The 13,708-nt window shown below is 39.8% G+C and overlaps 1 protein-coding gene across 2 annotated transcripts in view; it reads left to right on the top strand.

The window, feature by feature from the left end:
• Positions 1-13,708, top strand: part of MCUB (mitochondrial calcium uniporter dominant negative subunit beta) — a 68,164-nt gene that overhangs the window by 49,316 nt on the left and 5,140 nt on the right. For both annotated transcript variants that reach the window (XM_020808841.3, XM_073001820.2), the window contains exons 2-3: positions 10,358-10,433; positions 11,364-11,534. In XM_020808841.3, the coding sequence (XP_020664500.3) occupies positions 10,358-10,433; positions 11,364-11,534 (247 nt within the window). The remainder of the gene's footprint in view (positions 1-10,357; positions 10,434-11,363; positions 11,535-13,708) is intronic.

Here is a 13,708-nt window from a genome sequence, read left to right on the forward strand (position 1 = left end):
ATTTAATTTAATAAATATAAAAATAATTGCAACTAATAATAATTGTGGTGGCACACACACACAGAAAGCACTTCAAAATCCTTAAATTGGGAGCCTGTGCTTTAAAGAAAGCAATGGAATGACAGTCCTCCAGAAATGGACATTTTTAATGTATCTTCAGGGAGCTGGCATATAATTTTGTAAGGCATATTCAAAGTATTTCTGTATTAGAAAATACAGTTATATTGTACTGCAGGCTATCCTGTAGTGTAGACCATCTGGACTGCTGCCATTGGTGCTGTCAGTATTCGGGCTGTTGTTTTCTATGTAAAGCTTGGCATCCTTTTTCCTGCTGGCAGTACAACCACAATATTATAGAGCAATATCAGCCCATTTTGTGGTGTTTTGAATTGTTGATACAGGAAGCACAATATTCTACATTCATAAACCTCAGGGTTTTTTGAAGAATTGAATTGTAATCTAGAAAGATTTCAGACTGACGAAACAGCATTTTTTTGTATCTTTCTCACATTTAAATAGGAGTTTTAACTACTTTTAACAGGATTTTAACTACTGACATTTTTTTTACTGGAGTGAGAAGGCAAGATCAGGAACTGAGACATAAAATATGTTCAGTAATCACTGCTGTGAAGGGAGTAATTATTCTCTACAAGGTCCAGCACTGGGAATGATAAAACATCAGGAGTCATTTATAATATTGCAGTCTATTTATAAATGATGCCAAGAGGCTTCAGGGAGGTTGCAGTGATCTGTGCAATGTACAAAATGTATAGTAAAACTAATAGAAAATAAATGCTGCTAATGACCTGAGTTGCTTATTCTTTGAACTTTGAGGGTAGAAAATTAATTAGTATTTTATATTCATCAGTCAGTGGAAAATGTTGGAACAATTCTTCGTACATGTTTTTTGAGAGGAACCATTAAGCATGGAGCCGAAACTCTTCCTGCTTCATTAATTCTGGCAGGTACAATTCCGTGTTTATGCTGGGCATCTGTTGTGCTAGGTGGTGTATTAAAAATGCAAAATGATATTATGATGGTTTAAATATAAACATGCCAACCAATTTCCAGTGGGGGGGGGTTCCTTGTGTGCAAACCGATCATGGTGTTTGGTGAGATGTGGAACACTCCACCAGATAGTGAAAGAGTTTACAGAGTGTTAGCTGCATGCGTAGAAGTCTCCAACTTGCTCTCACTGGCCTGGATTCTCCCAGCCATGCAGTAATGAATATAGAGCCTAACTGCACCACACACAAGCACCACAGCATTTCTGATGCTACAGTATACTACTGTATAAATCAGCTAGCTTGGCAAAGTCCATGTAGCATCTGATTTGACTGGAATGCAATCAAACACTAAACATACCACTGTCAGTGTCATGACTGTTTTTATTAAGTGGAGTAGGTATCTGGGGAGGAAAAAACTTAAACCTTTCCTCCTTTGCTTTTTCAGTTGCTTTCTTGCTCTGCTCTCACACTGCTCACCACCTCAGGTGCACACACCCTCCTGCATCTTTGCCTGGGCAGTCCTGATCTTTCCTGTTGTCCTTCTGGGTTCTATTTTTTTTTCTGCTTGCAAAGCATGCAAATACAAAATAAAGGGCAAGACAGAAAAATAAATGCTTCATGGACCTCAAAACACATAGGGGCATGGAAGAATTACACCAACTAAACCAGTGAACCACTGATAATGTAGCCTTGGCTCTTGTAGTTTAACAAACCCAGTGTTATACAGTATTTTCATGGAAAGAACAGGGGTGTTGTAATAAATTTGAAAATGCAGGAAATCATCCTGATAGTTTCCACAGACAATTTGTCCCTCCAGTAAGGAGAATCCAAAAGGAAAGGCAGCTGGATTGGCCCACATCAACAAATGAGGAACAGGTCTTTTGTAAAGCTAATGGCTCTTAATTGTCCATTCAATACTAACTCATCCTCAAATGTATTCTCGAAGGCTTCCTCAAATGCTTTGCATCCTCAATTGCTTTGCATTACAACAGGGGTAAATTGGAAGAATATGCTTCTTGGGAAAATCCATTTCTTTCCAGTTATTTTGAGGACTGCAGCTGAGCTTAGAATGAGTGAGCTTGCACCTTTGAGATGGCAAATAAAATAATATTCCCTGCTGTGTGCCCTCCCGCAGACTGCATCAGAGGTCCCACAATAATGCAAAAAGACTGAGGACAAGACGGATTTTTTGCACCTGTTAATTTAAAATTACTGGAGTTTTGATGCTGCAGGTCTGGGTTTCAATACACCATGGAGAAAATAGTATCCTAATGGAGGGAAAGAAAACAGCCTAGATTTAACTTGTGCTATTGGATTTAGTTGGTAGTTGCAAGAGTGTGTACTTGGAAAGCTTAGAAAACATAGACAAGGAATATCTGGAATGTCACTGAATATTTCATGAGCAGGAGTGGAGGATCTCCTTTCATGCACTTCTGCTTATACGTTAAGTGAAACAGCATAGCAAACAAATGTATTAGTAAAAAACTCCAATGCATGTTATTTTCTAAAAATCCTTTCCTTTTGACCAAGTTCTTCCATTGCTACCCTAGCCAGCTGTTCCATGTTCTTCCATTGCTACCCTAGCTATCTGTTTTCAAAAAATTAAAATATCATCTTTGTTTTTATTGCATGGTCCCGGAAATGATTACACTATAAATACAGTCATGGCAAAAATTATTGGCACCTTTGCAATTCTGTCAGAAAATGCAACCCTTCTCTCAGAAAATTGTTGCAGTTGCAAATGTTGTGCTACTCACATGTTCATTTCTTTGTTTTGGGTTGGAACAACACAAAAGCACAGAGAGGAAAAGTCAAATCTGATACAATCCCACACAGAAACCCCAAAAGAAATCTATACTGTAGACACTTTTCTGAGGAAATATATATTTTGGATAGGTAACTTAAGGTCATGCTTTTGTAATCAAGAGAGGAGTAAGCTAGAAAGACATTGCATTTATCACCTTTTTAAAAAAATGCATTAGCTGAAGATGGGCTGTCTTCTCCTCTCCCAGGCGTAAATCTGAAGACTTCCAGAGGCTCATTTTAAATCATTTTTCCACTTTTAAATCACTTCACTTGTTCCTTGAAATGCATTTGCTGATTTCCTCTGCTTACAGAAAGCCTGCTTCCCCAACACAGTAATTTATTTGAGGAGACCTTCAACTTGTAATTCATATTGCATGCTTCTGGAGTTTTTGACAACAAGATGAGAAATATTTAAATTGTGACAGTATTCTATTTGCTTATAGCACTTCATATGCAGTGCACAGCCAATAGTTTTGAACTGAGTTTTGTCTTGTGTAGTGGCCAAAATGATCTTTTGTTAGCTATATAAATGGCATAACGTCTGGAGGCAAATTTCTCCAAGTTAAGAAATCACCATAGATATTATCAATTGCACATTGTCACATACCTTGATGTCTGTGGTAATTAATTTTTAAATTATTTTTATTAATATTACAATAATAAAGCAACCAAAAAGAGGACATCAGAAAGAAAATTCAACTAACGTATTAAACCAAACAACCCCCCCCCCCAAGTATAACGTACATGTTCTGTCACGTGCTCCCCATACCCTCAGGACTAGTTTATATAGGGAAAGGTGCTCCTTCAGATATCCAGGTCACAAGCCATTTAGTTCACTTGTTAACATCTTGAACTCAGACTGGAAATGAATGCAAATCCTTCAGAATTGGTGTCATGAGAGTTTTGAAGGATGTTCCTGTTTGCAGTTTAGCTGCTGCATACTGTACTTGTTGCAGAATCCATGTCATTTTCATGTATGGCCCCATGTAGAATGTATTGCAGTAATCTACCCAAAATGTTAACAGGGCATGGACTACTGTGGCCATATTATGCCTGTCCAGGAATGGTCATAGCTGCCCAGTTGAAATTGGTCCCAGAAACTCTGAGCCATTGAATTCATGTGGGCCTTAAATGGCAAAGGTAAATCTAGGAATACCCACAGCCTACACAATATACACCTTCAGGAGGAGTGTGCGTCTGTCCAGAACAGGTCTCCTTCCTAATTCCTTGACCAAGGAACCACCAAACCACAGAGCATCCATTTTGTCTTAATTCAGTTAATTGAGCCTCATCAGGACCATTTCAACTCCAGACATTGGCCCAGCACCTGCACAACGTCAGATGACCATGAAGTAGAGTTGAGTATCATCAGCATATTGATGGCATCCAACCCCCAAACTCCTAACTTCTCTCAGCGAATTCATATAGATAGTAAACATCATGGACGATAGAATGGAAACTTACGGCACCTCACAGCTTAATTTCCATGGGGCTGAGTAAAAGTCTCTCAGTGCCACTGTTTAGAACCAGTTCAAAAGATAGGCATGAAACCATCAAAGTACAGTGCTTCCCATTCCCATTCCACAGAACCTGTCCAAGAGGATACCATGATCAGTACTGTCAAAAGCTGCCAAGAGGTCCAGGAGAATCCACAAGACTTCATTCCCCCATCATCAGTCAGGGCAATTAAGGCCATTTTGGTACCAAACCCTGGCCTGAAACCAGATTGAAATAGGGCCAGATAATCAGTTTCCTCCAAGAACATCTGAAGCTGCCCAGTTACCACACACACAGGCACCTTGCCCAAAAAGGAGATATTTGTAGTGGGACAGCAGTTGTCACATGACTTTTGGATCCACAGAGTTCCTCTTTAGGAGAAGGTGCACAACGGCCTCTTACAAGGCAGAAGGCAGCATTCCTTACCGTAATGAGGCATTACTACCACCTGGAACGACCCAGTCAGTCCACTCTTATCAGCCATGATGGTCAAGTATACGTGTGACGGGATGAGCATCATGTTCCCATCATCAGACTGCAACGACTGAAACTGATCCCCCCCAAAATATTTTTGCTAGATAGTATATTGAGGGACGTGGTGGTGCTGTGGGTTAAACCAGTGGTTCTTAACGTGGGCAATAATGCCCCCCAGGGGGCGATTTCATTTTTCAGGGGGGCGGTAGAACAAAAAGGGGCGGCGTGGGGGCGCTGGATCAGAAGGGGGCGGTAGGGGGGCGCTGGAGCAAGCCAAACCTGTTAAGATGGCTGCAGCCTTTTTACGGTGTGCATGAATATATATTTTCCTCCAATCTTAATTTAGTTTCAGAGTTTTCGTCTTGAAATTTTTAGTTCCTGCAATGTGGTTTGTTTTTATGCCCTTTTTATATTTCTTTTTGCGTCTTAAAATTCGCTTGCAACTAAATCATTAAATGTTACCTTTTGGGGCATTTCTTTTTTTTGGAATTGAATTTTATTTTCAGGGGTCATTGGATTTAAGTGTAATAAACAAACAAACAAACAAACAAACAAACAAACAAATAAATAAATAAATAAATAAATAAGATATCATCACTGCGGGGAGGGGGGCTATGATAACTTCCTCAATGGCTCAAGGGGGCGTTTCTTTCAAAAAGGTTAAGAACCACTGAGTTAAACTGCAAAAGCCTCTGGGCTGCAAGGTTGGAAGACCAGCGGTTCAAATCCATGCAATGGAGTGAACTCACAGCTCCTGCCAACCTAGCAGTTCAAAAGCATGCAGAAATGCAGGTAGATAAATAGGTACCACTACAGTGGGAAGGTAACAGCCTTCCATGTCTAGTCATGCTGGGCACGTGACCACGGAAACTGTCTGTGGACAAACACTGGCTCTATGGCTTGGAAATGGGGATGAGCACCGCACCCTAGAGATGGTCATGACTGGATAATTGTCAAGGGGAACCTTTACCTTTACCTATATTGCATACATCTCTAGACACTGTAACATTTGTGGCATCATATTCGAAGTGAATATGAGTAACTTTCTCCTTGAAGTGCCTAGCAAACTTACCACAGCAGGTAACTGAGGGTTCTGCTCCTACCTTCTTTGAATCTGAGCCCTGCAAGCTCTTAACCACTCAGAAGAAATTTGCTGAGCAGTAAATGGAGGAGGAAATAACATTAGCAAAGCCAAACTTTCCGCCCTCCTAACTATAGCATAGTAGGCACACTGAAAAGTCTTCACTAGTTTCTGAGCATACTTGCTTTGGGACCTGTGCTTGTCTGGCTTGCTTCATTGCAACTGTTGGCACAACTCCTTGTGAATCTTTGTGCACTGTGCTGGATAACTTCCTTTCTCTCTTTATGCTGCTTATTAATTTTATTTTAGTACTGAAAGAAATCCTATATTGCAAGATTGGCCACTTGGATGAAAAAAAAGTGTTTAATTTGCAATATTCAGAACAGGTCAGTAGCAGTAAAATTTAATGAAGCAATAACATGCTGATTCCTTTCATCTACACAGCATACATAAAATTATTGGAGTTTTGTTTGCAACCTTGGATGCTGTCTGTGCTTTGAGTGACTGGGAAGGGACTATTCTGGGCTGGGTAATTGTAGAATATGTAGCTAGATAGCTAAGTGGTTTAGGTATCTGGCTGCGGAGCCAGAGGTTGGGGGTTCAGTTCCCCACTATGTCTCCTTGACATGTACTGGACCCTATGATCTGTGACTTTTCAGCTCTTTTTTTAAGTGTGATCCAGCATAGCACTCCTTAACTAATTGCTTAAAGGTATATTCCTCATTTCAACAGAAATTTGGTTGAGTCAAAATCCTCTTTTATTCTTGAGACCAAAGTCCGTTTATTCTCTTTGTCCAGTCCCTAGTTATTCTGAAATATCTTTTCTCATACATGTGCTGATATTAAAACAGTCCATGGATGGATTTCCCCCTCTTTTTGGGGGGAGGAGGGGTGGTATATTGTGCAGAGCTTGGAAGACTCCCCAATCTCTCCTGGTGGCTTGGGGATTCTTGGAAGAAGTATGAAAAAAGTGACTTTTCCAAACTGTGGTATGGGCTTGTTTCCATGGTCCGCCAAAATTGCTGCTGATGCCTGGGGTTATATTAATACAGAACCAATAATGACTGACAGAAAACGTGGCTGGTAAGATAGAATCAGTCTGGATCTCGAACAGAAATGGATAAATAGTTTTCTCTTTACCTTTCCTTAATCTGTTATACGTTACATAATAAGTATTCAGAGTTAGTATGTATATAAGCCAAAATGGTCTTCGTTAGCTTGACGTGTTAAGCTGTTCATCGACACTGTACATTGATCATCCCGCCTGCAGTTTTGCTTACCAAGCTCCTCTGTATTAAACAGCATTTTCCATTAACCAGGGAGTTGTCTTGATAAATACTTTCACTGCCTTGCTGCACAGCAGGGTGTTGTTTGAATTCTATTTCCAGCACCCCACCAGCCTTTTAGCTGTGCTACAGTTGCTTTAGGTATAGGAGTGTATCAGATTTGAGACACGGATGTGCCATATGCATATCAGTGTATTATAGTCCTTTTACAAGCAAAGAATAGGAGTAAACCTTTGAAACTGATGGCTTGGACAGTTTCATGTATTAAATTAATTACTTGGAAAAGGGGTTATTGCCACTTGAAGCTTATGATAAAAGATTTGTAGCAAATGGGATCAAGCTGTATTCTCTTTGACAGCAGAATGTGGAAACTAGCACCACAGATAATTAGATATTGACTGAAAACAGAAATGACGGGCTGCAGCTGCTAAAAGGAAGCATTCATTTTAAGCAGGAATAAAGCTGATTTACTTTGTTTGGATTTGATAATTTTGCAACAAGAATAAGTTTTATTCTGCTCTTTTTTGCTTTGCTTTGCTTTGCTTTGGGTAGGGGGTCAGATTGGAAGTAATGTTTTTTTAACCACTTTAAATTATTTTTGGAGAAGTTTGTTTATCTAAATAGGTGAAAGGATACATTTTTCCTCATTTTGATCTCCTATTTCAAACTGTTTTTTGCCCCATGGTAGCACTGTGAACATCCCAGAAATTCACATTTAATTTAATTGCACATGCATCAAGTTCTAGAACCAATCAGCCATGAAGGAAGGTGGATTTACATTTCAACTGTGCTTCATTGCCGTTTTCTCGACATGTACGTGGATCTACACTTCTGTAAATAAATGCATATATAGCTCTCCACCTCATATGTGTTGGGATTATATAATATTTATACTGGCAGATTACAGCAACCTAATGCTGGGCTTCTGACTGTTGAAGAGAAGTAACTATACTGAAAACTGATACTTAAGGCAAGATGGGAAAAAGTATGTTTTAGTGTGCAAGGAAATCCATTAATGGACAGTGCAAAAGGAAAATGCTATAACATAAATTCCATGAGCACAAATCTGCCCTGTTAGCCATTATGCACATCCCATGTACAGATGACTCATTTTAAGCAACAAATAGAAAGTAACTTCAGAAGATTAAGAAGGAAACCTAGGAATACTTACTTGCAGACAGATGATAAAAGCAGTTGGTCTATCGGCATCCTTCCCCCATTGATTTAGATTACACTTGGACCCCCATATCTGCTGGGGATTGCTTCTAAGCCCCTGTAGGTACTGGAAAATGCAGATAATAGTGGACACTGTATATATAATGGTAAAAGGGGGGAGAAGCAGAAATTCTTTTTTTCATATGCATTACCAGAACTGGCCACTAGTTATTATTCACTCACAAGTATTCATAGCATGGTCTCTGGGTCCATCTAGTGACTGGTTCTGGTAATACATGGGGGAAATAGTTGATTTTTCTTTTATATATATATATATTTTCAGGCCATGGATAAATGAAACCATGGATACTGATCCCGTAAATACAGAGGTCCTAATGTACTTGCAACATATGTTGGTATGCTATGTTCCAGTGATTGTTGATGTCTGATATATAGACACACATGAGAATAATGTTATGCGTGGCTTTCTTCTTTGATCTATGGAAAGATGGAGAGTCTTGGCATTTCAGCAAGCTAACATCTCAGTCATCTTTTTTGCTTTTCCATCAAACTTAAATAGCTCATAGGAAACTCGTTTCAGTTTCACAGATGCTGGAAAAACTACTCATCTTCAGAGGTCTATAATTTCTGACTTTCTGAGCTTTGTCAAAGCTTGTAGTAGGCATGCCTTCACTGCTCATCAATCTGTGCCACCCTTTTCTGAGTGGAGTCTGGAATCAAGTCTGTAGGCCATTTTTAAGAACTGAACATGCCCAAACTTACCCCAGTTTCATTCTCCACATGCCTTCCTTGCTGCAAAGTAGGAGGGCCATTCATGTATGTCTGTTTGGTGTCAAACAGTTCCAGGCTTATTTAAGACGTGCAGCTAGTGATCTTCCTAGATGATTCCTGTCCTACAGTTGCTAAGTTGGAAAGAGCACTGGGCACTCATCCATTGCTAGAGCACCAGTTCAACCAAAGGGATGGGAATGGGCAAATGTACTGAAGCCTGAGCCTTTGTTTCATTCCTTTTCACAAGTGTATGCATGTTTTGCATATGCTGGTATGCAGACTAATTCTTTCTTTATGACAAGCACTTGTCAGTTTGACAGAATCAGGATGGAGAATAGAGAGGGGTGGGTCTGAAAAGAGACCTGTGTCTCCAGATGTAGATTCAAGGCACGATGGGCCAGCATTGTGAAAAAGGATACTGGTTCTCTCAAGTCTCAGTCCAGCAGCACCCTCACCATTATGATGTTTAATTGTCGTCTGGAAATTTAAAACACAAGCTTTGTTTGCCTTTAGGCTTTCTTTTTTCCTTCCACCAAATATATACATAATTCATTTCCCCATACTTCTAGATATGTCCAGCTATAGCCAGCATCATCCAAGCCGGTGTGTTACTGGATGTGTTCACATCTGAGGTAGACTTGTGTGGGGAATTTACTTAGAATTCTACTTTTGAATCGTTGAGGTTTGCTGCTGACCATCTCTACTACTGGATGTAAATTTGCTGGATTCATTTTCAAGAGCTACGTTTTGAGAACAGTTTTGTCTGTGGTGCTAACCTCATGTTTTACATGTCATGGATTAGGACTTTTTCAACTTCCTCACTTACCGTATTTTTTGCACCATAAGACGCACTTTTTCCCCACAAAACAAGGGGGTGGAAAGTCTGTGCGTCTCATGGAGTGAAGAAAACAGATTATATTTTCCTGTTTTCTTCTAAAAAATTGGTGAGCGAAAAATACGGTATTTTTAGACTAACTTTCAAGAATTTTTGAAATCTGATGAGCAAAAGTGGCTCAAGAGCTTTTGTTCTTAGATTTGTTGAATTGCTGCTTCCAGTAACATGATTGACACTTTTGCCTATTCCATTAACCCAGAGTTTTGGAAGAACTACTAGTTTTGCAATAAGGATCTTAAGTAGATGCCTTGTCTTCTGACTTACAGAATGGCCTCTGAGAGAGAAAACTGAAGGATTAGATGCAGGCCTTATCTTGAATGTGCTCAGCTGTAAACTCTTGACATCAAATCAGTCTTCTTTGCAGATACTGTGTCTGAGACTTACTGGAAACAGAAGGCATCACAGAAGACCTTTTTATAGCACTTTAGTGCCATCTGATGGTAAGCTTTCTTGTTATAGTTTTTGTATCAGATGAATCTGTAGGGTAGTGCAGTTATTCTGATGATGGAAAACCATAACTGTCATTGGAACCAAGAGAGAAGCAATTCTTTCTCTCTCTGGCACACACTATGGATCCTAACAACATGTTCTGGAACTCTGGAAAGCTTCCTGGCACAGATTTTGGGGCTGTGCAGAAGCCATCAGAAAGAAAGGAACAAAGTCCTGCCATGCTAAGGGACAGGCAGTAACATTAGAAATCTATATATTTTTATAGCTTTCCGATACTTTGGCTTCCCAGGTGTTTCCTGTTGATGTTGAATAGTACATCTGTTGTACACTTTCTATAGTTCATAATTAATATTAATTGTGTGCTGTCAAGTTGATTCCCACTGATGGTGACACTTTCCAGGGTTTTTGGGTAGAGAAAGCACAGAAGTGGTTTCTCATTCCCTTCTTCTGGTGGCATCTTGGGACAGTGCTGCTTGCCCAAGATCACCCAGGCTGGCTCTTCTCCCATGAGACAGAGAGGGGATTCAAATTCCCAACCACTGGCTCCACAGCCAGATGCCTAAACCACTGAGACAGCCAGCCAGCAATTTCCATAGTTCACAAGACTCTGGAATCTATATGCATTCCCTGGGCACAGCACCGTCATACTGCATTTGGAGGTCTTTGCCAGTGTGTGAGAAGGACTTCTGCAGCCTTGAGGCTTCATAAACGGTCTATCATGTCCTGACTGTTATAAACCCAGAGGCCCTTGGCACTCTAGGCTAAAGTACTAAATCTAGCATCAATTCTAGGAGGGGTGAAAATCAGTGGACTTTCCCTTCCTAAAATTCATATAGCTTGCATATTTCAGTAGCTATTAATAAAGTTATAGATCTGATAACAAATAAATGCAGATGCATTTCTTTTCTTTTTGTTTCCAGAAGTAAATGTTAATTATAAACATGGGCTGCCTGTGATAACCCTTACATTGCCCTCAAGAAAGGAACGCTGCCAGTTTACGGTCAAGCCAATGCTCATGACAGTGGGAGACTTCTTGCAGGATATAAAGAGTGAGGATAATGCCATTGAAAAGGTAGAAGTCTTCACAGCAGGTACTAGTGCTGCTATCACCTTGAAAGTAAAGGTAGTTCAACTCCATCTCCTTATGTGCATAGTAAAGTGTTATTTTAGAACTTTTGTTATCTGATGATGGTGAGGATGATTTCTCCCCATGGCTAACAAGCAGGGCTAGCATTGATGATTGGAGACCTCCCAAGGCCTAGATTCAGAAAGTCACTGTCACCACCTAATGACTCTTGGTTATAACTGGAGCGGTATTTCCTTGCCACTCATGGATTAACTCTCTACCAGAAGGACCAAGCAGTAGCAGAAAGGGAAAAAAAGGAAGTATTGAATGAGGGACACCAAGGGTCTTGCTTAAAATACTGTCTCCCTTAAGCCTGTAATAATAAATAAAATAATAATTTAAAAAATGGGACGTGTTGGCGCTGCGGGCTAAACCGCAGAAGCCTGTGCTGTAGGGTCAGAAGACCAGCAGTCATAAGACTGAATCCACATGATGGAGTGAGCTCCCGTCGCTTGTCCCAATTCCTGCTGACTTAGTGGTTCAAAAGCATGTAAATGCAAGTAGATAAATAGGAACCACCTCGGTGGGAAGGTAACAGCGTTCCGTGTCTAAGTCACACTGGCCATGTGACCACAGAAGATTGTCTTCGGACAAAACACTGGCTCTATGGCTTGGAAACGGGGATGAGCACCGCCCCCTAGAGTCGAACACGACTGGACAAAAATTGTCAAGGGGAACCTTTACATTTACCTTTAAAAAATCAGATAAATCTATGTAGTACAACTTTCTTCTTTTTTTCAACACCAGAATGCCTAAAACATTTTAACTCCCTGCAGATGGAAACCTTATTTATAACATTTCTTCCAATATGTTTTAAAACCTAGTTCTTCAAAAAATTTAAAGTGGTTCTGAAAAGATTTTAACTGGAGCCTGTGGGATCCACAAAATCTCTTTGAGAACTACACACGAGTCTGCTACAAGAAAGGCTAAAAATGGGTTTGATGGTGATTTAAGAGATCATCAGACACGATCATTCTTGACATATTTGCAGATTTCTTTTATTTTCTGTTCTGCATTTTTAATGAGCTGGCAGTATATGTCTGGTTGGGAGTTATGCACCTGCATCATTAAATAGAACATTCTCTTGCTGAAGATAAATTATGGTTACACATATCATTACCTCTTCACCCTCTTTTAAGCTTTAGGACAAATGAATTTAACACTGCAACAGGTGCAGTAGAGATTCTATATGATGCCTCCAGTAATTATTTCTGTTCAGATATGTTACTCTGACCTTTTATTTCCTAGACCTAGATTATGTTTTTATTAGAATATTGCATCTCTGTTGCATTTCCACATGTCAGCATTTTTCTGCTAAAGCATTTTTGTTTGAGAAGGATTTGCTGTTGAACAAAACAGACAAGGAAAGGAAATATTCCATACATATAAATGTTTAATTATTTCTTGCCTTCTAAATGATTACATTCCTAGTACAACGGTTAGAAAAGAAAGCTGTTATACTTGCTTTCCAGCTTCTCTTATCAGAAGCCCAGCATGAGTCCAGTTGACAGAATTCCAATCAGGAAATGCCAGTATGGATTTGCGTATATAGCACATCCAGTTTGGATAAAGATAACTCAGAGATACAAGCCAGAAGTTCCAAAAGGGTGGTTTAGTGTTTTAGTACATTCTCTGTTGAGCTAATCTAAAGCAGTATTAGCAAAGTTGTTGTTTTCTTCAGGGCAAACAGCCAACATTCAGTGACAGAGAAGACACCTTGCATGTAACAAATGCTTGGTTCAACCCAGTTAAAAAGATCTGGTTGCCCTGTGATAGGAAATACTTCTACTGGAAGTAGAATCTCCTTCTTGGATCCGAGATCCAACCTGACCATAAATTTAGCTCAGATACAGTGCACACATGTTATGTGTTATGTGTCATCAAGCCAGAACCAACTTATAGCAACCCTAATAGGGTTTTCAGTGCAAGTAAGAAATTTAGAGAGCGGTTTTACCAGCCTCCCACCCAGTGAATTTTCATGGCCAAGCATAGATTTGAACCCAGTTCTTATGAGTCCTAATCCATCAGGTTTTGTGTGAACATGACAGCAACCTAATTGGTGTTCTTATAAGACACAGCAACTAAGGAATGACTTGATTTATGCATTGCTCCTTACATCAGACCATGTATCTATCCAGT

This window comes from Pogona vitticeps, chromosome 5 (genome assembly GCF_051106095.1).
Source record: "Pogona vitticeps strain Pit_001003342236 chromosome 5, PviZW2.1, whole genome shotgun sequence".
Taxonomy (NCBI): domain Eukaryota; kingdom Metazoa; phylum Chordata; class Lepidosauria; order Squamata; family Agamidae; genus Pogona; species Pogona vitticeps.